This window comes from Danio aesculapii, chromosome 3 (assembly GCF_903798145.1).
Source record: "Danio aesculapii chromosome 3, fDanAes4.1, whole genome shotgun sequence".
Lineage (NCBI taxonomy): Eukaryota > Metazoa > Chordata > Actinopteri > Cypriniformes > Danionidae > Danio > Danio aesculapii.
In genome coordinates, this window is record NC_079437.1 from 49,694,712 (window position 1) to 49,719,130 (window position 24,419).

The window sequence follows — 24,419 nt, forward strand, 5'->3', positions numbered from 1 at the left end:
GATGACATGTTAGCCACTAAACTGACAAAACGTAAAACAGTTACGTTTCCTCATGAGCACAGCATGACATGTTAGCCACTAAACTGACAAAACATAAAACAGTTACGTTTCCTCGTGAGCACAGCATGACATGTTAGCCACTAAATTGACAAAACGTAAAATAATTACGTTTCCTCGTGAGCACAGGATGACATGTTAGCCACTAAACTGACAAAATGTAAAATAGTTACGTTTCCTCATGAGCACAGGCTGACATGTTAGCCACTAAACAGACAAAACATAAAATAGTTACATTTCCTCATGAGCACAGGATGACATGTTAGCCACTAAATGGACAAAACGTAAAATAGTTACGTTTCCTCGTGAGCACAGGATGACATGTTAGCCACTAAACTGACAAAACGTAAAATAGTTACGTTTCCTCGTGAGCACAGGATGACATGTTAGCCACTAAACTGACAAAACGTAAAACAGTTACATTTCCTCATGAGCACAGGACGACATTTTAGCCACTAAACTGACAAAACGTAAAACAGTTTCATTTCCTTGTGAGCACAGGATGACATGTTAGCGACTAAATGGACAAAACATAAAATAGTTGCGTTATTTCGTGAGCACAGGATGACATGTTAGCCACTAAACTAACAAAACGTAAAACAGTTACGTTTCCTTGTGAGCACAGGATGACATGTTAGCCACTAAATGGACAAAACATAAAATAGTTACGTTATTTCATGAGCACAGGATGACATGTTAGCCACTAAACTGAAAAAAACATAATATAGTTACATTTCCTTGTAAGATCAGGCTGACATGTTAGCCAATAAACAAACAAAAAAAAAAAAACATAAAATATCGTAACTATTTAATGGTTTGTCAGTTTAGTGGCTAACATGTCAGCCTGATCTCACAAGGAAACGTAAATATTTAATGTTTTGTCAGGAAGGACAAATCATAAAATATGTTTAAATTTCTATTAGACACTTATTAACACAAAATTGCTTTAGTGGGACTATTATTGACCAACATAATATAATGATGAAAGTTGGGTTTTTCTTGGCAATTTAAATCAGCCTAAATTATTTAGAGAGTGCTGACTTAAGTGCTGCCATGTCCACTAAGCATAACCAATTCTTATTTAACATATTTTGTCTTGGCTCAGATTACAGTCATAAATTAAGCAGGTCACAAAATTTTGGTTGCAGGTTTTATTTTGTTGCCTTTTAAATATAGCACAGCTAACAATGAATAATGAAAATGCATCCTTTTATTGATATGTATGGATCATTGACCATGAATACTTGGAAACCACAACAATTTGAAAGAGTGAGGGGAGAAAGAATAAATGAGCTGGAGCATTTGATGTCACTCATAAACTAGAGATTACGTGAATCAACTTCTATATCCAGAATTTCAGAGCAGGTTAAATGAGTTTGCCAGTAGTAGAATAATACTAATAATTGTCTCTGTAATAATAATAGTTGTCTCTGCCTGCAGTATAATTTGGTTGTATAGTATGGTTGCCAGTCCCATAAACTTACTCAACTGTGTTTTAGGGTAATAGGGTGTCACGGTGGCGCAGTGGGTAGCATAATCGCTTCACAGCAAGAAGGTCACTGGTTCAAACCCCGGCTGGGTCAGTTGGCATTTCTGTGTGGAGTTTGCATGTTCTCCCCTTCTTCGCGTGGGCTTCCTCCTGGTGCTCCGCTTTCCCCACAGTTCAAAGACATGCAGTATAGGTGAATTGAGTGTGCTAAATTGGCTGTAGTGTATGTGTGAAGGAGTGTGTATCGCTGTTTCCCAGTGTTGGGTTGCGGCTGGATGGGCATCCGCTGCATAAAACATATGCTGGATAAGTTAGCGGTTAATTCCACTGTGGCGACCCCCGATTAATAAAGGGACTAAGTCGAAAAGAAAAGGAATGAATGAATAATTCACCTAAAAATGAAACTCCTGCCATCAATTACTCATTCTTCCCCTTCTCCAAACCTGCTTGAGTTTCTGGATTCTGTTGAACACAAGATATAATGTTGGGAAAAACACAGGAATTGACTTTTATAGTATTTTGGTTCCTACAAAGAATGTCAATGTCTGTTTTTTTTTACTTCGGAATATCTCAGAATATATCAGAAGAAAGAAATTCAGAAAAGTTTAGAACCACTTGAGTTTGAGTAAAGGGTGGTTGAACCATCTCACATTTAGAGACCCTATCATACACCCTGCGCAATAAGGCAAGATGCGTATGGTGTGATTTGTTGCTATTTTCAGACCAGCATGACAGTAATTTTCATGGTTTGTGCCATGTCGTTTAAATAGCAAATACATTTGCGCCACTTTGAGGACTCATGGGTGTTCTGGTCCAAAAAGGAGGTGTGTTAAGGCACATTGTTGGCGCGTTGCTATTTTGAAGAACTGAAATAGACTGTGCCACTGACCAACTAAAACCTGGTCTGTAGTCCGTTGCAGAGCACGTTAGTTATGCATCTATGCAGGTCTAAAACGCTTACACATTGCTTAAGACACACAGGATGTACAGCAATACACAAATATATTTACATATGAAAAAATGTTACAAAAATTATTATTTTCTACATAAATATAAAAACCACTACCTCCATGCCTTCTTCATGTCAGGGGGATTTTTTTTTTTATTTTATTCATGACAATTTGCATTTGTATAGTGTTATTATTATTAGTAGTAGTATTTATTAAATACATATTTATATTTGTTTTAATAAAAACAAGTTTAGATTTGTCCAACTGTCTGATTTAGGAGACATGTACATCACCATATGGGGCACAAGAATAGGATGTGTGTTTGAATATAACTCTGTTTTTTGACCACACTTCATTATTATTGTTAATTTATTCATTTGCTGTAAATTAGAACTGAGTTTAGAAATAGTTTTGAAACGAACCTTTGTGCTTAACAAACAAAATTAAATATGTAGGCTAATGGATGTCTTCAGTGGAGTGAGTTCCTTAATCCAGTGTTTCCCAACCCTGTTCCTGGAGGCACACCAACAGTTCATGTTTTGGATGTCTCCCTCATCTGAATCATTAACTTCAGGTTTTGGAGTCTCTTCTAATGCAGAGTTTCTCAACCCTGTTCCTGAAGCCACGCCAACAGCACACATTTTCATCCTCTCCCTAATCAAACACACCTGAAACAACTCATCAGAACATTAAAAGAGACTCAAAAACCTGAAGTTAATGGGTCAGATGAGGGAGATATCCAAAACATGAACTGTTGGTGTGCCTCCAGGAACAGGGTTGGGAAACACTGCCTTACTCCACAAAAGTAACAGAGTAAAGAGTAAAATTAAAGTAAAGAGAAAATAAAGAGACCGAATGGAGAAGGATTGTTATCTTCACGCTGCAGATGGTTTTCTTGCTAGTTAGTTTTTACACTTACAAAGTCCATCATGTGAATAGCAAATGCGCCATGGCGCAACGCAACTGACTCTTAAAGGGAATGTGAGATGAGACTCTGATTGGTTTAATGCAGTTTATGCTCAAAACACACCCAAAAACTCATTAAGAGAATAAGCACAACCCTCTTAGACCATGCGCTGGGGTGCAAAGTGTGTTTTTCCATCCTTAAAATAGTAAAAGTGAATTCGGACATGCCCTTAATGCTTTTGCGCCATGCGCTTAAACTTTGCACCTAGATTGTTAAAATAGATTAAAAATGCTTATAATAAGATGAAAAATAAGTCATTGGTCATTTGACATTTAGGCCCAATCCCAATTCTATTTTTGTATCCCTACCCCTTCCCCTTGGCCCTTAAAACTAAGTGTGAAGGGGAAGGGCTTCAAAATTTACCCCTGAGAATTGGGACAGCACTGCAGCACCTGCACTCGTCATCATATGTCATCATATGAGATCAGACGATGGCGACTGCTGTAGTGATTCCAGTTGTGTTATTTTTTAGTATTTATCTTCAGGAATCTACTGATGGCATATATTATGTTATCATAACGATGTAATGTTGCAATAAGATCGTAATACTGCGCATTTACAGCATGGCCATATTCATCTATGTAAACACACTAAAAACAACATTAAAAACAACACTAAAAACAACACTGTAAAAAGGTCATTCACAGGCACTAAACTTTTCTGACAGGGTATTTGAGTGTCATCGAGTGACAGTATGTTGTGGGACTGCTGTACAGAAGTTATTATTATTGATTATAAATTTCGAAATTTAGTGTTTATTTTAGCGTTTTTTTAAGAGGCGTTGACGGTAAAACATGAACGCGGTAATGAAAATAATAAAACATGTGTTTAATTCGTAATAATGACAAAAATACTAATTTGTGGATCTCCTTCCGGGTTCAGCAATACTGCTGTTGTGGCTGGTGTATTCTGGGAAATTTTCTTACCCCTTGGTTTCAAGTGTGGTCCTGAAAAATCTTTGTTCGAAGGGGTATTCACCCCTTCCCCTTAGCCCTACGCCTTCAAGTTAAAGAGAATTGAAACACCCTTACTCCTTGATGTGAACGCGCAAAATGAGGGGTAAGGGGAAGGGCTAAGGGGTAGAATTGGGATTGGGCCTTAATATACCTTGTCAGTTTAATATATTTAGGTGAACAAATACACAGCTTTTGTGTGTGTTGCTTTAAATGAAATGAGCTGCTGCTTTCCAGAAGAAGGTGGAGCCTTTACATTTGCTATTAGGACAGAATAACAAAATTTCGACAAAAACAACATTTCAGATGTTATGCAATGTAGTTACTCTGCTGGTTTGCAGAATTCCATCATGCCCAGTTTTGTTATCACTGTTAAAACAGAATCCCATGATCTTCTTGATAGACATGCTGTGTTTTCTATATCCAATTAAAAGTACATTCTAGTTTTTATGCTCATTTTCAAAATGTATTTTATGTGATATTCCAAAATGTGCATAAAAATAGGTGGGTGGAAGCATAGCTTCTGATAACCTTTACCTGATTGGACTTTACAGGTGTCATCTGCTGTATCCCTCAAAACGATGATGGAAAGATGGATGATGTACCGAGATGAATGTTTCCGAAATATGAGCAGAGAAGCACCGATGACAGGTGAGCTGCTGAGCCTCTTTCCACAGGGAGCAGTGTGAGTCACAGTGCTGTTAGGAAACACTGCGCAGACCTCAGATTACAGGTCACGGCATGCAGTGACTCAGAGAAGGTAACATTAATGTCTGCTCTTCAGGTGTGGTGTGCAACAGGACATTTGACCGGTACGCCTGCTGGCCCGATGCCCTGCCCAACACCACAGTGAGTGTGGCCTGTCCCTGGTACCTGCCCTGGCACAAGGAGGGTAAGGGCACTGGAAGTGTTCACATTTATAAGGTCATATTTCACTTCATAATCAACACTATAGTTACTCTTAAAAATGTAAACGATAATTGGGGTTGGAGCCATTTTGTATTCACCATTTTCTGGTAGTACGAATAATTTGTTGTGTGAAACCATAAACTTTTAGTGTTACAGTTTTCATGTTACAAAAACAAAAATCAAACTTAACAGCTATTTTCATTCGTACAAACTTGAAATTAAATATGATTGAAGCAATATCAGTTTACAGTTTGTTAGTTTAAATGAATACCTATAGTAGCAAAGCGCAATAGTTATTGTACTGTAGTTTACTGTAGTTAACTTTTTACTGATTTCAGCTATTTACCAAGCCAGTATTTATAATATGTATTTTATTTAAAATAAACAAAGGTAACTATATAGACAATAAATAAATAAATATGATGACAGTTCGATGGCATAATCATGTATATAAAAAAGAAAACACTGTGAGTCTAAAAACCCTTTTGTACATGGATACTTTCTATACTTTCTTCCGCCATTCGTTTACATCTGCAGCTGGCGTCAGAGCAGCAGAAACCATTGCTACTTCACCAACATCACTTTAGAGCTAGTATTTGAATGATTCTCAAGCGTAATGTCTATTTTGCTGACATTTTAAGATTATAAGGCTGAACGGCATGAAATGCCATCAGTCTACAGAAATGTTTCCCAGTATTTCTCTTTTGCAATCTAGATATAACAATAATTAACCCCGTAAAAGCTAAAGCAGTGCCAACACTACCAGATTACTGTTGTGTTTGCGATGAGGAAAAACGCTAAACACATGCGGGCATTTCTTCAATCTTTTTGGTTATGGAACTAGTCTGCAGTGAGTCCCAGCTCACATTCAACACACTACAATTACTGTAGTATTGATACAGCACTAGAACATACAAAAGAGAGAGATCGACTTAGAAAGTCACTTAGCAGTTTTTATAATCATTTCTTCCTCTAAGGGGTTATTATGCGGTCTCTGTCACCTCTTGTGTATAGTGCTGCATAGTTGCAATCTAAATAACCACATTGTCGCCTAAAAAGCCTCAAAAGTACATTATGTTGTCCAACAGCTGCAATATTTGTCAAACTGTAGTGAGTTTTTGCTGTCACTCTATGTGGGCGGAGTAATACAGAAGGGTGATGTTGCAGGATATCGCACTGCTGTCAGCCAAACAGATTCGAGAACCAGACAGAACTTTTGTGTATATATATATATATATATATATATATATATATATATATATATATATATATATATATATATATATATATATATATATATAGTTGAAGTCATAATTATTAGCCCCCTTTATAATTTTTATATTTCCCAAATGATGTTTAACAGAGCAAAGAAATTTACTCAGTATGTCTGATATTTTTTCTTCTGGAGAAGGTCTTATTTGTTTTATTTTGGCCTAAATAAAAGCAGTTTTACATTTTTTTAAAAACAGTTGAAGGTCAAAATTATTAGCCCCATTAAGCTATATATTTTTTCAAAAGTCTACAGAACAAACCATCGTTATACAATAACTTGCCTAATTACCCTAACCTGCCTAGTTAACCTAATGAACCTAGTTAAGCCTTTAAGTGTCACTTTAAGCTGTATAGAAGTGTCTTGAAAAATATCCAGTTAAATATTATTTACTGTCATCATGGCAAAGATAAAATAAATCAATTATTAGAAAAGAGTTATTAAAACTATTATGTTTAGAAATGTGTTGAAAAATTCTTCTCTCTGTTAAACAGAAATTGGGGGGAAAAATAAACAGAGGGGCTAATAATTCAGGGGGACCAATAATTCTGACTTCAACTGTATATATCTATATATACATACATATACAGGAATAAGACACTAAGAAAAAAGCCTTCATTTGTGCAAAAAACAAATAAATAAGCAAACAAAACAGTAAAAACTAGGCTTCTTTGTCCAAAACAATTTTCCGGTGAACCTTCTGGCTGGAAATGTCTTTAGATGTTTAACTATATTCATGAGTAAATGCAAATGAACTCAATAATGGGTCGAAAAAATGCATTTAATATGATAACACTTCAAATTTGCAATTTCTCTATATCACTCCAGATAGAATTTTATCCTATGCTCATATAATTCTCTCATATGCACACTGTGTAATGTCTCTCGCTCTCGTTTTGTGTGTGTTTCAGTCCGGCATGGGCTTGTGCATGTGGAGTGTGATGCAGACGGACAGTACAGCAAGCAGAAGGATGCCAGTGAATGTCTGTCACATGACAACATAGTAAGTCAGAAACACTGGCACTGTTTTAATGCTGGATAAATTAATGGTTGTAATTAGAAATCTGGATGTTTTAAAAAATAATAGTGCTTTAAAACCTTTTTTTTAAGTGTGGAAAGAGACTTCATCCTTTGTCAGGACACCCATAGGTTTTGTGAAGAGCGTATATAAAGATCAAAATGGCCGTCACCATCTAAGCAGTGTGTTACGGCACTTCACTGCCAAATAAAAAAAAAAGATAATAAATTATAGATAATATTCTCGCACATATGCTTGGTTGTAAGCTTTATTAATAACGTAAGTACATTCTGATGTTTTAAAAGCACAGTTTTAAAGGTGACATACTGTTTTCTGTTATCTACATAGTAGGTATGTGGCTTAGGTAAGTTCAAAACCTCTTCAGAATCAGTTATATGGTCATTTATTACCTTATAAAATACCGCTAGAATCAAAAGGTCCTCATTGACCATATTTGGAACAGGCATGAATATTAATGAGCTATGTACCTGTTCTCTCACTCTCACACACACACACAAACAAACACAGCATGATGTACTCTGGAAAAAAAACATTAACAAAATAATCACACTTCATTTGTCAAAAAATATTTTACAAACAGAGCAGATGTCTTACATTTTTTCACTTCACTGGCTAAAAGATTAAATAAACAGATATAAAAATCAAATCTAAATTTAATTATATATAATTAGATAAATAAAAATAGATGACGTTTAATGAAGTGTATTGGTATTCTTTTACTTAGAAAAATGACAGTAATAGCTAAGTGATACTGAGTCTACAGAATCTACTGTACCAAATACAAATCTGTTTGTTGTCTCATTATAAACATGCATGGCAAAATTCACAATAAACATTTAAAGGTATCTTATGCCTATTCAGGATGGAACTGAATAAATTTATGATCTGTATATTTCAGATTTTGCCTTCTGACTTGCTATATAACAATGGCTCATGGAGTTGTGGTTTAGCAATGCATAGAAAACAATCTGTATGGCTCACTTTGACTTTATTCAAAGGGACTTTACTGCATCTCCTGTTTTCAAAACAAGAGTCCCACATACATATTATAGTTTAATATAAACTTAGATAAACTTAAAATTAAACGAGGTAAATGAGCATTGTTGTATTCTCACTAGTAAACGTTGGGGCTAATCAAACGCTTTGACCCCTCAGGGTTAATGATATCCTGTACAGGTATCTGTAACTTCTGATGATGCATATGCTCATGCAGGTCTGGCTGATGTACACTGTAAAAAATCTGTAATTTTAGGGGTTTTTTCGGCAGCTAGGGTGCCAAAAAAAAAATGTAAAATAACGGTTGTTAAATTACAGAAATTTACTTTTAAATAACAGATGTTAAATTATAGAAATTTACTAGAAATTTAAATGTAAGGAATTGATTGGGGGATTTTATGAATTTCTCTATTGACCATTGATTTTAATAGGCTTTTATTTTTTAAAATTGAAATTTTCTAATGTTTGTTATAGTATGTATTCTATCATCTGAAGCTAATTTCCTCCCCATATTTCTAATGGTTTCGACTAGGCTTGTATACAATTAAACTGCTCTGAATTAACAGACTAAGGAGTTTGAGGTCATATTTCAGGAGTTTTTTTTAGAGGGTATCTCTTATTTTAACATCCCAATGTTGACAGATATGGGTATAGCCAGGTTTCTTTATAGGGCACCTTTAATACATCATACCACATTAAGCATTTTTCTTTTTTTAATGCACTTTTCTACAAGAGGAAAACATTTAACGAGTGATTACTTCTAAATACCTCCAATATAGTATGTGTTAGTAACTACTTAGAAGATGCAAGCATAGCATTAATGACTACACTTCAAACTGTTTACAATCTAAAGTTAGTTTAGTGCAGGGATATGCAAACTCTGTCCTGAAGGGCCACTGTCCTGCAGAGTTTTGCTTCAACACTAATCAAACACACCCAGACATGCTAATCAATGTCTTCAAGCTATAGGCAGGTGGGTTTGGTTAGAGTTGGAGCTAATGTCAAAACCGAGTTTGCCCAACCTGGCTTTAATGGTTGTAAGTAGCTGAGCCGAAGGGACGTGACCAGCAGATACCTGTCACCCTAAACCAGGAATGTCAAAATCAGTTCCTGGAGGCAAGCCGCCCTTCAAAGTGTAGTTCCAACCCTGCTCCAACACACTTGCCTGAAGGTTTCAAAGAAGCCTGAAGGACATTAGTTTAGGAATTAGTTTGATCAGGTGTGGCCCTCCAGGAGTTTGACACCTGTAACTTAATAGAGTTGTTCATCCAAAAATGAAAATTACTCCCAAATTTACTCACCCTTGAGCAGTTCTCTGTATGTATGACTTGTTTTTCTGTCAGACAAACACAGTCGGAATAGTTTTAAGTTCTATCCCTGAAATGCTGTTTAATCGTGTTGGATAGTGGCTTTTATTTTGAATCTTCCAAAAGCACATTAATTCATTGACAAGCTAAGCCATACACCAACGGGGAGTTAATGCACATCTCTGAAGTAGATCAATGTGTTTTTATAACAAAATAATTCATAATTTTAAATTATAAATTTGTAATTTACAACACAATCACTTACTTCTGGTGGTGGCTGAATACAACATCTGACGCATGAGACAGGTAGACACATGTATACGGCAGTTCGTTTGACAGGAGGATGTTGTATACATTGAGGATGGATTGAGGGTGAGTAAATCATGAGGTAATTTAGATTTTTATTGGTGAACTATTCGTTTAAGTTTTTGAGTCATTTTCGTTACAGGCTGTAAACTTTTTTTTCTTTTCTGCTGTAAAAAAACAAAACAAACTGAAACTAATGCAAAGTATATGGAGTCGACTTCCTTTAGGAGCCAGCCTCAAGTGGCCAATCAGAATCAGAATCAGAAAGAGCTTTATTGCCAGGTATGTTCACACATACGAGGAATTTGTTTTCGTGACAAAGCTTCTACAGTGCAACAGCATTACAGAGACAGGACAAAAAACCGATAATAAATATATAAAAAAAATAAAAATAAAAATACAAGTAAGTAGTGAGTGCAAATATACAGATTGACAAGTGTATGTACATGTTTATTACTATATACAACGTTATATGTGCAGCTGTTATGTGCAAATTGGCATGTAAAGTGTGTTGTTAAATAAGTGTATATGTGTATAAAAGTGTATACAAGTAGTGATGTTGGCTTCACAATTATTATCATCAAGTGTTCATGAGATGGATTGCCTGAGGAAAGAAACTGTTTCTGTGTCGGGCTGTTCTGGTGCGCAGTGCTCTGTAGCGTCGACCAGAAGGTAAAAGTTCAAAGAGGCAGTGTGCTGGGTGTGAGGGGTCCAGAGGGATTTTGGCAGCCCTTCTGCTCGCTCTGGATAAGTACAGTTCTTGGGGAGTAGGAAGGGTTGTACCAGTGATTCGCTCAGCAGTCCGAACTATTCGACGTAGTCTTTGGAGGTCGTATTTAATAGCTGAGCTAAGCCAGACAGTTATTGATGTGCAGATGACTGATTCAATGATGGAGGTGTAGAACTGTTTCAGCAGCTCCTTTGGGAGGTTAAACTTCCTCAGCTGACAAAGAAAGTATAGCCTCTGTTGAGCTTTTTTGACAATGGAGTCAATGTGAGTGTCCCACTTCAGGTCCTGAGAGATGGTGGTGCCCAGGAACCTGAATGACTCCACTGCTGCCACAATGCTGTCCATGATGCTCAGTGGGGGGAGAGCAGGGCAGTTTCTCCTGAAGTCCACTATCATCTCCACTGTTTTGAGCGTGTTGAGCTCCAGGTTGTTGTGACTGCACCAGACAGCCAACTCCTTAACCTCCTGTCTGTAAGCAGACTCGTCACCGTCCTGAATGAGGCCGATAAGTGTGGTGTCGTCTGCAAACTTCAAGAGCTTCACAGAGGAGTCTTTTAAAGTGCAGTCATTCGTGTACAGGGAGAAAAGCAGTGGGGAGAGGACACACCCCTGGGGGGCGCCAGTGCTGATTGTGCGGATACTAGATGAGAATTTTCCCAGCTTCACCAGCTGCTGCCTGTCCGTTAGGAAACTGTTGATCCACTGACAGACAGAGGTGGGCACAGAGAGCTGAGTTAATTTGGGCAGGAGAAGTTTTGGGATGATAGTGTAAAACGCTGAGCTGAAGTCAACAAACAAGATCCTCACATAGGTCCCTGTTCTGTCTAGGTGTTGCAGAACATAATGCAGTCCCATATTTACTGCATCATCCACAGACCTGTTTGCTCTGTAGGCAAACTGAAGAGAGTACAGTGAGGGTTCAGTGATGTCCTTCAGGTGGGCCAGCATCAGTTTTTCAAAAGACTTCATGACCACAGATGTTAGTGCCACCGGTCTGTAGTCATTTAGTCCTGTAAGTTTGGGTTTCTTTGGGATGGGGATGATGGTAGAGCGTTTGAGGCAGGAGGGCACTTCACACAGCTCCAGTGATCTGTTGAAGATCAGGGTGAAGATGGGGGCCAGTTGGTCAGCACAGGATTTTAAACAGGCTGGTGTTATAAAATCTGGGCCTGGTGCTTTTTTCCTCTTCTGTTTCCGGAAGACCTGGCGCACCTCTTCTTCACTGAACTGTAGGGCAGGTATGAGGGAGGCGGGGGGTGGTGGAGGTGTTAATGGTGGCGTGAAGAGCAGTTCAGAGTGGGTGTGGGGGGTTTTCTCAAACCAGCAGTAAAACTCATTCAGGTCGTTTGCAAGTCGTTCATTGTCTACAGTGCTGGGGGATGGTGTCTTGTAGTTTGTGATGTTTTTTAGACTTTTCCACACAGATGCTGAGTCGCTTGAAGAGAACTGACTCCTTAGTTTCTCAGAATAGTTCCTTTTTGCGACTCTGATCTCCTTTTCCAGTGTGTATTTGACCTGCTTATACAAGGCCCTATCCCCATTCCTGTAAGCAACCTCCTTGGCCTGACGTAGATGTCTGAGTTTTACAGTGAACCATGGTTTGTCATTGTTGTATGTGAGTTGAGTCCTGGTAGGAATGCACACGTCTTCATAGAAACTGATATAAGATGTTACAGTCTCTGTGAGCTCATCCAGATCATTTGCAGCAGCTTCAAAAACACTCCAGTCAGTGAGGTCGAAACAGGCTTGTAGATCCCGCTCTGTTTCGTTAGTCCATCTTTTCACAGATCTTAATACAGGTTTGGCTGTTTCAGTTTCTGCCTGTAGGTTGGAATGAGATGAATCAAACAATGGTCAGAGTGTCCCAAAGCTGCTCGTTGGACGGAGCGGTACGCCAATTAATGAATTGCACTTTCTCAATTTGATGAATTGCAGTTTTTTACTTCTGTGTTGGTTTAATGTAAAATTACATAGATAATCACATATATCATTCATTTATTCTTTTTCCTTCGGCTTAGTCCTTGACTGCAGAGAGATGCATTGTCATAGCAACAATATTTACATTGGGCCATGTTTTTGCGTCAATATCTAATCAGATTTACTGTATGTGTTTGTCTGTGTGCAGCAACACTATGGCCGGATCCTCCGTCAGTTTCGCACCATGTACACCGTTGGATATTCTCTATCTCTCGGGGCGCTTGTGCTGGCGCTGGGCATCCTGGTGGCCTTCAGGTAATAAAAAACGTGTTTTGCATCAGTTTATGCTCGTGTTCAGGCTTCTCTGTGTGAACAGCGTAATGCGTTCTGATTGTATATTCATTGCACTTTGATCCTGCAGAAAGCTGCACTGCATGAGAAACAACATTCACATGAACCTGTTCGCCTCCTTCATCCTGCGCGCCTCTTCTATTCTCATCAAAGACGCCTTGTCGGAAAGACCTGATACCTTCCCTGTTGGCCAGGACATCACCACTGAACTGGAGGTGGAGTGGCTGGTTAAAAACGAGGTCCTATAACCCGCTGTCATTCTTTACGATGTATCTCTAAAATATAGGCCTATATGTAGAATTCAGAAAACCTTATTATTAGTGGCCATTCAATGAACTGCAGCGTGGTGAATGTGCTCACATTCATACCCCTGTCATTCAGTGACATGATATACTCAAAGCGAATTTGTTTTTTGATCGAAGTAAAAAGATGTTGGAAAAACATTTGCTGTAATATATTAATAGTTGGCATCCAGATGATGTCCACACTGCTGAGAGGAATGCTTATATACTTGTATGTAATTAAGTTCTGCACTCTTTCCTCTCAATGAATGTTTTAGTTTGCCCTAAATTTTAGTATGTAAAATGTTTCAGCATACCAAAAAGGTTTTTAGTATGGTTTGTGGTTATGCAAGTGAGACAAGTATGGTACTAATTGACAAGAGAAGGCACCAATAACGGTCCATACACCATACTAATCAAGCAGTACTACTGTTTATTGCTGGTACACACAGCTGATATCAGTTATCACAATAATAGTCAATAATCATGAATCATACTCATGAACATCATTAATCGAAATACAACAAAATTGCATAAAAGGCTTATAATGCGAAATAAAGATGAGTAACAAGGAATACATGAATAAAAGACAGATAATGAAGCCCCAATATTAATATATGCAACTCAGAGACGTGCCATCATTTTCCTCTTCAAAGAATGTGTCTGAGAATGGCGGGCGATGTGCACTTATCCCATGGTTGAGCTTCCAATGTTTCAGCAAGAAACCCTCACTTTTATAGTCAAAATTTGGGTGCTGGCCAAAGGTCGGTCTATTAGGTAAGAGAGAAGTGTGAGTTGATCTCTCCCAGCTAAGTGCACATTATTTCTAATTGCAAAACTTAAATTTGAGGTTTGTAGTGTCAGCATGATTATCATAGAGTCAATATTCTACGTTCTGAAATTCGAAAAAATTTAACCTTAAGGTCCTAAGACGTTTCTGGAGAACGCGAATTACGTAGCCAGAGGTATGTATGACTGCATGTCATTTTTTTAAAAGAACACTATGGGGCTGTGTGACGCCGTTCCGTTTCGTGCTTACCAACTGACCGCTTACCTCCGTATGGATGGCATTCCAGCTGCAAGCAGTTTGTCCTGTTAGCACGCCATGTATGTCGGCAGACTTGAGACGCAGAGCAGAGTTGATCACGACTAGTTGATCACGGACACGTTCGAGTCCGGTGAAGAGTGGTTCCAGAAAGCAGAATCTAAAAAATAAAATAAGCAAGTAAATAGCAGGGTGAGAATGTAGTAAAATCTGAAAACGTGGTTAAAAAAAATTAGATGAGTGCTTTTTTTTATTGCTTTTGAAACGTGTTGGTTGGGTTTAGGGAAGTGGGTGGGCGGTCAATCGATAAAATTGGTTGGGTTTAGGGAAGAGGGAGGCTGGGTCAGTCGATAGTTTGCTCAGTCAGTCAAAAAGTCTGTCAAAAAGTCAGTCGACAGTGGCCTCTGATGGGTTTACGTGAGAACAGCAGGGCGATGGCACTCATGAGGGAAATTTGAGATCTGAAAAAGCATACACAGCGGCCTCTCATGGATTCACGAAAACAAAAACTGCAGAAAAATGTACCACTGGAACGTATTTCGCAGTCTCCTGAAACATCTGTAGAGGTTTTCATAATGAGCCTGGTTTGCAAGAATTAGTTCACACTGATGTTACTTACTAATTGGGCTTTTACTACTACTTTTTCTTCATCTGTGTTAAGCTGCTTTGACAAAATCTACATTTAACAAAACACTATAGAAATAAAGATTAATTTAATTGAATATTGCTATACAATTACTGGTAATACTTTTATTATGTTTAGCATATTTAAGTACTGAAAAATTATTTCAATTTATATGTGTTTAATTTAAACAAACAAATTACATTTAGTAATGTTCAGCTTAATTTGTTTGTTTAAATTCAACCTAAATAAATTGTTTACAACTACTTAACTTAAAAATCCTAGTAATCATCTTTGAATCATTTTTTTTCATCGTATTAAAATTTTTATTTCTGTATAAACTTTTTTTTAAAAGCAAATTATGCCATAAAAGGTTTGTTCATTGTTAATTTGTGGTATATATTGTGATAAGGGGATAGTTCACCCAAAAACATTTACTGTGCATTCCAAATGGGATGAATCACCCTCAAAAGGCCATTCAAGAGTAAAAACAATCATCGCCTCCATATTGAAGTGTCCTTTCAAATCTAAGTTCTCGGAGCTGGCCACTTCAAAGGGCCCTTTGGAATGGAGGATTGCAAGGGGTACACTTTAGTGCCCCATGATCCATTGTGCAGGGAAGATGCTTGGTGTAACACTCCCCAGCAGGCACACAATATCTTAAGACATTAATATTCTGTAAGATTTAGGTCATGACACCAGGTAACCAAAAATCAACATCTAGCCAGCGTCTAGGACTATGTTATTTTGGCATCCAATAACGACATCAAATTACGTTGATATTTGGTTGATTTTAGGTTGTGTTGAAAAGTGACCAAAAACCCAACCTCTGATAGATGTAACACCCACACAACGTCAAGGTGTAAGATGATTAGACGTTGATATTTGGTTGATTTTAGGTTAGACATTGGACATTGACGTCGGCCTGATATTGGGTTCTGACGTCAAACCAATTTTCATTACAAACAAAATCCAATTCGGAAGGGCTCACCCTTATGCCCTAATTCTATTAAAGCTATCTTTTTAAAGGGATGAGGGCAAAGGAATGAGCCCTTCTGAATGGAACACAGTATTAGTCTTCAATTACTAAACAAGAGATATTTTGAAGAATGTTGGTTTATAGTCTCCATTGACATTCATAGCAACGATTTATATACTGTGAAAGCAATGTTGGGTAAGTTAATTTAATTTCCAATTACTAATTACATCAGTGTAGTATTTAAAATGCTTTATAATTGTCTGAAAAGTATTTTAATTACTCAATAAGTAACTTGAATAATTACATCTTAAAATCCCTAGAAACGTCGACTGGATAGACAGTACAGCTGAATCTTTTAATAATTGAATAACTAATAATTGCATTTAAAACTTTTATAATAATTTTAATACTTACTTAATCCATAATTACTGTTACAGTTTTTCTCATTCGCTTTGGTGCATTTCTCACAACACTATTTACATTTGCACAACAGTTAATGTATAACTGCAAAACCTAGTTGATAACCTGCAAAAGCATGTCACTTGCTCAAAATGGATAGCTCATTCCTCAAAAGCAAGTATTGATGTCAATCAACGTGTCAGTGTCATCAAGATGAAAAGTCCCGACACCATTGTTTATGAACAAGATCAAATGGCTTTGTTATGTTTTCATTATGACAGTTTAATCTGTTAATTTGGTCCAATGCAAAAAAAGTCAGATTTTGGTGACACTTCCTGAAAATGCTCATTACAGCACTATATACTATTTGCACAGCCATTTGAAAACTACAGTAAAGTTAGACATGACTGCATTTAGTGAAGTATCTGAGTACAAGACACTGAGTATGTATGTTTCACATTTTTACTGCAAAAGCTCTTTGCAAAACTAAGTGATTCATAGCATTGTGCAAAAGAATAAATACACCCTTATTTACAACAAACATAAACTTCCATTGGGTAGAGCTGTGCACAACTGTAAACAATATTGCAGTACATATTGAAACTGAACCTACAACATATAAAGATCTGTAAATCATTCATGAAATTGTTAAATTTAAAAGACATTTTCAGGATTTTTTTTTTTTATATAAAATTTGCTTGCCAGATTTCAACAACTAGTTCAACATTTTTGTATGTTCATCTGTATCTTTGTATTTTTGTTAAGCATCATTTGGAAAATATTTTAAAAAGACAAAAACAATTCAAAGGGGGCTAATAATACTGACTTCCAACTGTAAATTACTCATGCTATTGCTTTTAGTCTGCATAAATTATTTCCCACAATAATGTGCTCTTCTTTTGTAAATATCTGGCAATATTCTTTGAAATGCATGTTAGTACAGATATGGGTAATTGAGGTGACAGGTTAAAATGTACCTCAAGGCTTTAAGTTAACCTGAAATATGTGACCGTGTGTGTTTTCCAGACAGCAGTGGGCTGCAGAGTTGCGGTGGTAATGATGCAGTACAGCATATTGGCGAACAGCTACTGGCTGCTGGTGGAGGGTATTTACCTGCACAGCCTTCTGGTTGTCACTGTCCTGTCCGAGAGAAACTACCTGAGCATTTACCTGAGCATCGGCTGGGGTGAGAAGTTCAGCGCTTTTACCTCTTGAACTCATTAACTGAGATCTAGCATGTTCAAACAGAGCCTGGCAGATGGTTGAATTACATGCTCTCTAACTTCTTTCTCCCTCAGGTGCCCCTCTGATATTTGTCTTGCCCTGGGTGATCGTGAAGTACTTGTACGAGAATGAAGAGTAAGTTTTGGAAATGAGTGTTTATGTCAAGCATGTCAGTACATTTAACAGATGCTATTATACAAAGCAACTTACAAATGAGGATTAAAAAGCACTTGAAATCACAAGAGAGCAGCAATATATACATGCTATAACAAGTCTAATTTTTTTTTATTATTAATTAATTCATTTTATTTATTATTAGTATTTTTTGTAAGAAAGTGTCTGGTGCATCTGTTTCCTACAGGTGATATGTCCAGCCCACTCACCTGTGTAAAGCACACTCAGGATTTTTCCAGAAACATGGGTTGTTTATAAGAAAGTGTTGAAGTAGCTATATTCATATTTGCTATTTTCAACAGGGATACTTCCATATAATACGGATTTCTGTATTTTCAGTTGCATATCCAAAATTAATTAATGAATAATAATAATAATAATTAATATTAGAGCAGCCTTGGTGAGCAGGATTGTAACAGGAAAGTGACGCTGACAACAGGGGTGCGGATTCAAATGCAGGTTTATTAGAATGGTCAGGCAAGCAATGGTCAACACAGGGGTAAACAGATGTATACAGGCAATCCAGAGTCATAATCAAAATAACAGGCAGATGGTCACAAGCAGGCAGCAAACAGGAATAAACAAATAAATGAGGATCAAAAACACAGCAAAGCAAGACAAAGGAAAACGCGTTTTAGTTTCACATAAACAGTAGACAAGACTCAGCCACTTCTGTGTGTTTGTGTGTTGACTTTATAGTCCGTGTAATCAGTACATGAGGAGCTTCAGCTGTGTGAATTTAATCAATGGTGACTTGGAGCAGGTGAGTGTGTGTGTTGCATGACTGGGATCTGTAGTCCATAAACCGGCAGATTTGTAGTTCGTGTAATTGTGAATGTTTTCCAGCGATCTATAGTGTTTAGATCACTGGTGATCGTAACAACACTTTTGACCGGCAGTATATATAATGCAATTGTTAATAGTTTGTGTGTGTTGGTAATCAGTGGAATTTGGATACACTGCTTGTGATACTTCACACATTAAAATACATAAACAAATCCTGAACATAGACTGGCAGTATTTATAGACATTATAAATACATGACACATCGAATCAATGGACCGAAAGCAGACCATGTTTTCTATTATATTTTCTATGGGCAGTTCATCAAATGTATGGACACACACACACACACACACACACACACACACACACACGCACACACGCACACACACACACACACTAAACAGCAGCAGGGCAAGGTGTGTCAGTCACTGAATCCAGCATATAGGGGTTCTCAACTGTCCGCCACATTCTGTCTTTATTTTATGCACTGTGTTTGTCATAAAGTTTTCTGTAGCTTAAATTACATCATTCTGTATTTAGCTTTTCACTTGTATGATGGCTCTGAAGTGTTGAAATACCAAAAAAAAGCGCTTCTTAAGATAAAAAGTGGAAAAATATCTAACCCGGGTAAAAAAATTTTATGACAGACGAAAGTTTCGGAGGCGGTGTGTCAATACAATTAACACAAAAAAAATATTTTTTAATGTGCTAAACTTTCAAATTCAGTGTGCAATAAACTTAACTCAAATAACTTCTCGAATCAACTTAGTTATGCATATGGTCATCTTTGAACATGCAGCATGTCAAACCTTAAAGCAGATGAGTTACAACAGCCGAAAACACACCAGTCAGAAAACAAAAGCAATCTGAGGATGTCTGGTCTGATGAGCCTTGACTTTTGCTGCAACATCAGGATAGTATTCAGAATTAGGTATAAACAACATGAAAGAATGTATTTTTCTTGTCTTGTATCAGTAGTTTTGGCTGCCAGTGGTGTAATATTGTGAAATAGGTATTTTATTGGCCTACTTTGGTACAAACCGAGCCTTGTTTTAACAGCACAGATTGCACAGATAATGTTGATGACCATGTGCATGCCCAGTGTTGGGGAGTAACTAGTTACATGTAACGGTGTTATGTAATTTAATTACAAATTAGTAACAGTCATTTGTTACAGTTACTGAGAAAAAATGTGTAATTAAATTACAGTTACTACAACCAGCCTTTTGTCACATTAATAGAGATGGGCAGTAGCTACGCTACAAGTAGTGACGCTACTAGCTTAACTACATTTCGCAGTAGCGTGGCGGTAGCGTCACTACTTCATAAACCAAAAAACTTTTCAGTAGCGAAGCTATTTTATTAGTCAAGTAGCGCAGTAGCATCCACACAAGCTACATTTACCGATTGCGGATCAATAAGTGATGGCACCGACATTCACAGAGCTGTGAAACCCGTGTCTAGCCGATGAAAGTACTGTAAATCCATTTGAATAACGATTTCTTCTTCTTCCTGTTTTACGGTGGTCGACAACAAACATTTTGGTGCGCTACTGCCACCTCTTACTCTGGTCTGGGATGTTGCCAACCAATCATTTTGCTGACACAAGAAACTTGCTTGAACGAAAGATGACTGAGGAAGAGGAGGTCTATATATATATGGTTTACTTTAGTAAAGGCTATATGTTCATTGACTGTTTTATTGATCACTAAGATATGACTGAATTGAATTAAAATTGCTTTGATTTAAAAATATAAATTGCAAAAATAGCTTAGATGTATTTTTTTTTTATTGCAAATGGCACAAAAATCACCCTGCACAACTAACTAAAATTTGGATTTTGGAACAACAGTGAACATTTTTTTTGTTAAAGTTCTGGTTTTGTGGTGGCTGTACTTTAAAAATAAATTAATGAGTGCTACTGTAAGGTCACATCTGCTTGGTATAAATGCTTGAAAATCATTTAGTTAAAAATACCCATTTGAAATGTAAAAGTAATCAAAAAGTAATCAGATGTAATCAGTTACTTTACTTTTATAAAGTAATTGAAAAGCTACACTACTTATTACATTTTAAATAGGGTAATTTGTAATCTGTAATCTATTACATTTCCAAAGTAACCTCCCCAACACTGTGCATGCCTTAATGACCAGTAAAGTCATACAGCTTTTTGATGAAGGAATTTATCCAAGAAATATGTTTCCTTCCTAGTTTATTCTCTATTCTGTTTTGTATTCAGTCTCAATTCTTTTTTCAAATTTACAGCTTGGTGTTTAAATCCAGCGTTTTCTTATGTAATATCCAAAAATGTGTATATAAATACGTGAATGGAAACATAGCTACTGGGACTGATGAAAGCCAGCACTCATGAAACAGTCAGTGTGTTTTTGCTGGTCGGAGATTTGGCAGACAACAGTACTCTGTCACTGTTGCGTTTGTTTTATAACAAATCAAATGCATAAATTGTGAACACAAAGCTACCTTTACTCCAGATACCATGTCAAAAGCTCTGAAGCTAAGCAGATCTTCAGCTACTCTATGATAAATGAGTATTGAGCATTTATATGTAACTGCGACGTCCACTCCAGTGTTTGAGTTTTGCTCGAAGAAGCCAGCACATTACACTGTCTTCGGGAAAAAAAAATAATAATAAAGTGTGTTGTAAAATCTGTAAATCATTCACCCAACTATACTTATGGTTGGAAGGCTTCTCAAGATAAATTTATTGTAATGACCCTTTGGGAGTGCTAGGGTTACATATTTAATAGTATATATTTCATTCATGTTTTACGGCCTGACTGCAGAATGTAATTCCCATCTGCTGCTATACATCACAAGTAGCATTCTCATAAATAAATTCCATGACCCTTGTAAAATGTTCACTCCCTGGCCACTTTATGAGGTGTTGCTTGCTAGTATCCTTTTGCTTTCGAAGCAAATTAAACAAGGTGCTGGAAACATTCCATAGTTTTAGCCTATGCTAACTTGATATTATCATAGTAACATAACGTATTTTTTAGCAGACTTGTCAGTTGCATATCCATAATGTGAATCTCCTGTTCCAACACATCCCAAAGGTTCTCTTTTGGATTGCGATATGGTGACCTTGGAGGGCATATAAGTGTAGTGAACCTGGTCATGCTCAAGAAACTAGTTTGAGAATAGCTTTTTGACATGACATGTTTTCCTGCAGAAAATGGCCATACAAATATGAGTTCACTTGTGGTCATAAAGGAAAGGTCATTCTTAGTATACTCCGCTCTATATTGTTGTGCAGTGATGTTTAAATGACACAGTTATTACTGTGAAGCCCAAAGTGTGCCAAAAGCTGCCTGAAACATTGATAAAAGGCAGGATGGATCTATGCTTTTATGCTTTTTATAGCAAATTCTGACATTACTATCTGGTTAAATAGTATACCTGTAGTCAGATGTTTAACTGTTGTATAGTTTGACAATATAATTGCTTTTTTTGTACTGTATGTTGTACGTTTATTTATTATTTTTAACTATGTACTGTAGCAACATGGTCCTGTGAGACAACATTTTGTTCTACTTTGTCCACACCAATATTATTTTAGTAAATGAAAAGAAAAATAAGACAAACTATTGGTCTAAAAACATTTTCATTCACAAAAAACACATTGCATGAAAAAACTCAAATTAAAGAAACTAAAAGTTAAACTAACTGAAATAAAATAGTAATTCGCACAAAGCACAATTAGTCACTCATTCTGCTGTGAAAAATCTGACCTGTAGCTGGTTATAAAAGTACCTGTAGATGGCACTTATACATCCAAACGCGCATGATTATATATACAAAAAAAACATATTTTGTATAAACATCAAATGTGTTCTATCTTTTTTATTTGCCAAAAATGTAAACAAGGCATGTTTAACTACATATATCATATGATCTTTGAAGCTAGATTGGAAAGTCACTGAAGCTAAGAAGAGACCAGTTGTAAAAAAAACTTGTTTGCTTTTAGAAATAGTGTTAGTTAGACCAGCAGGGGGTTCTCAATCTGCAGTCTGTGTGGGTTCTAATGTCTAAGTATAGTGATAGGGACACTATACTGTCAGTGTTTGGTAGAGGTTGAACCTACACTGGTCTCACAGTTCGGTTCGGTTTAGTTGCGATTATCGTGCCATCGATACGGTTCAATTCGATATTTCGTGCATCACAGTGCATTGACGATGAGTCCACCGATGAGTGACACTGATAAACTGCAGTGGCGCAGTGTTGCCAGATTGGGCGGTTTTAGGCATTTCGGCGGATTTTGGATAGGTTTTGGGCTGGAATCAGTTAGCTACGTCTGACTACACTGCAGCAGCGATCACAGCTGATCCATGATAAATGTGGTGGAGAAAACTTGCGTGCTCGTGTCTGTTTCCAGAAGTATTGCTGTAACAGCCGAAAGGAGAGAAAAAGTCACGCAGCAAGTCAAATGGGCCACAGTAAGAGAGAGAAATGGAGTTTACTTTCATTCTCTCAATCGCTGTGAAATAGGGGCTTCTATTGTAAGTGTCAGTGAAAGACTGTCCAGCAAACACATACACAGTGAAATTGTGCACAGTTTCTGCGTTTTAATTAGTTGGAGCATTGTACATACTCATTACCAAAGTAAGCTACGATGACAGCGCATGTGAGATAAATGACGTAAGTACCGGTTATGATTATTACTGAACCGATAGCGAAATGTCCACGTCTGCATTGCGGTGCACCGAAGAAACAATTAATTTTGACACCTCTAGTGTTTGGTCATCTTTCAGATGAGACTTTAAACCAAGGTCCTGATGCTCTGTGGTCATTAATTACCCCATGGCACTTCTTGTAAAGCATAGTGTGTACCTAGTATCCTATCCAAATGTTCTCCATTGGTTCTTCACATCATCTCCATCCACTGAACTGGCTGTATCACTGTCTCTCCTCTCCACCTTCAGATATGCAAAGATTAAGTCTTTGTTCAAACAACTATTTTTTTCAAACAATTGAGTTTTGCACATGGGTTAAACCAGCGGCCCTATTTTTGAACATTTTCTAAAAAACGCCATGCCCAAATAAAAATGCATGTAGCTTTTGAACTCTGAGGTGTATTTTCACAAGTTTAGTCTTGTTTGAAACTAGACACTTGAATGTTTGTTACTTAAGAGTTAAATGACCCAAAGTTTTCTAAATATAGAAAAACATTACTCGCTACTTTGTTTAGTAGATTTCACTTATGAAAAAAAATGGATGTTAATTAAATGGTAATGGTTTAATGCAAACTTTGCAAAATTTAAACTGCTTTGGTCAACACAGAACATGTCCTGATAACTCTGTTAAACTAGTATTGTGTAAACTATAATTGAAACAAATAAAAATGATAATTCATTACATACATATGCAGTGCTTTTCAGGGCACTCAAAGCAGTTTGCATATTTTGGGGTAGAGAGATCTCTTCAGCCACCACCAGTGTGCAGCATCTACCTGGATGATGCGACGGCAGCCATTTTGCACCATACACACCACACACCAGCTTAATGGTGGATAAAAAATATCTTGGGATTTTTAATGACCAAAGAGAATCAGTTTAGGTGAGTTTATCATCTCATTCGAAGGCTCACTGATAGTATAGAGTCCCTATCACAATACTGGGGCTCTAGGACACACATAAAGCACCAGGAG

The 24,419-nt window shown here is 37.0% G+C and overlaps 1 protein-coding gene across 2 annotated transcripts in view; it reads left to right on the forward strand.

Annotated features, from left to right (window-relative positions):
* The window catches only part of gcgra (glucagon receptor a), a 159,227-nt gene that overhangs the window by 110,905 nt on the left and 23,903 nt on the right, over positions 1–24,419 (forward strand). For both annotated transcript variants that reach the window (XM_056454175.1, XM_056454176.1), the window contains exons 3-9: positions 4,971–5,067; positions 5,201–5,308; positions 7,507–7,598; positions 13,099–13,205; positions 13,312–13,480; positions 17,594–17,753; positions 17,866–17,926. In XM_056454175.1, the coding sequence (XP_056310150.1) occupies positions 4,971–5,067; positions 5,201–5,308; positions 7,507–7,598; positions 13,099–13,205; positions 13,312–13,480; positions 17,594–17,753; positions 17,866–17,926 (794 nt within the window). The remainder of the gene's footprint in view (positions 1–4,970; positions 5,068–5,200; positions 5,309–7,506; positions 7,599–13,098; positions 13,206–13,311; positions 13,481–17,593; positions 17,754–17,865; positions 17,927–24,419) is intronic.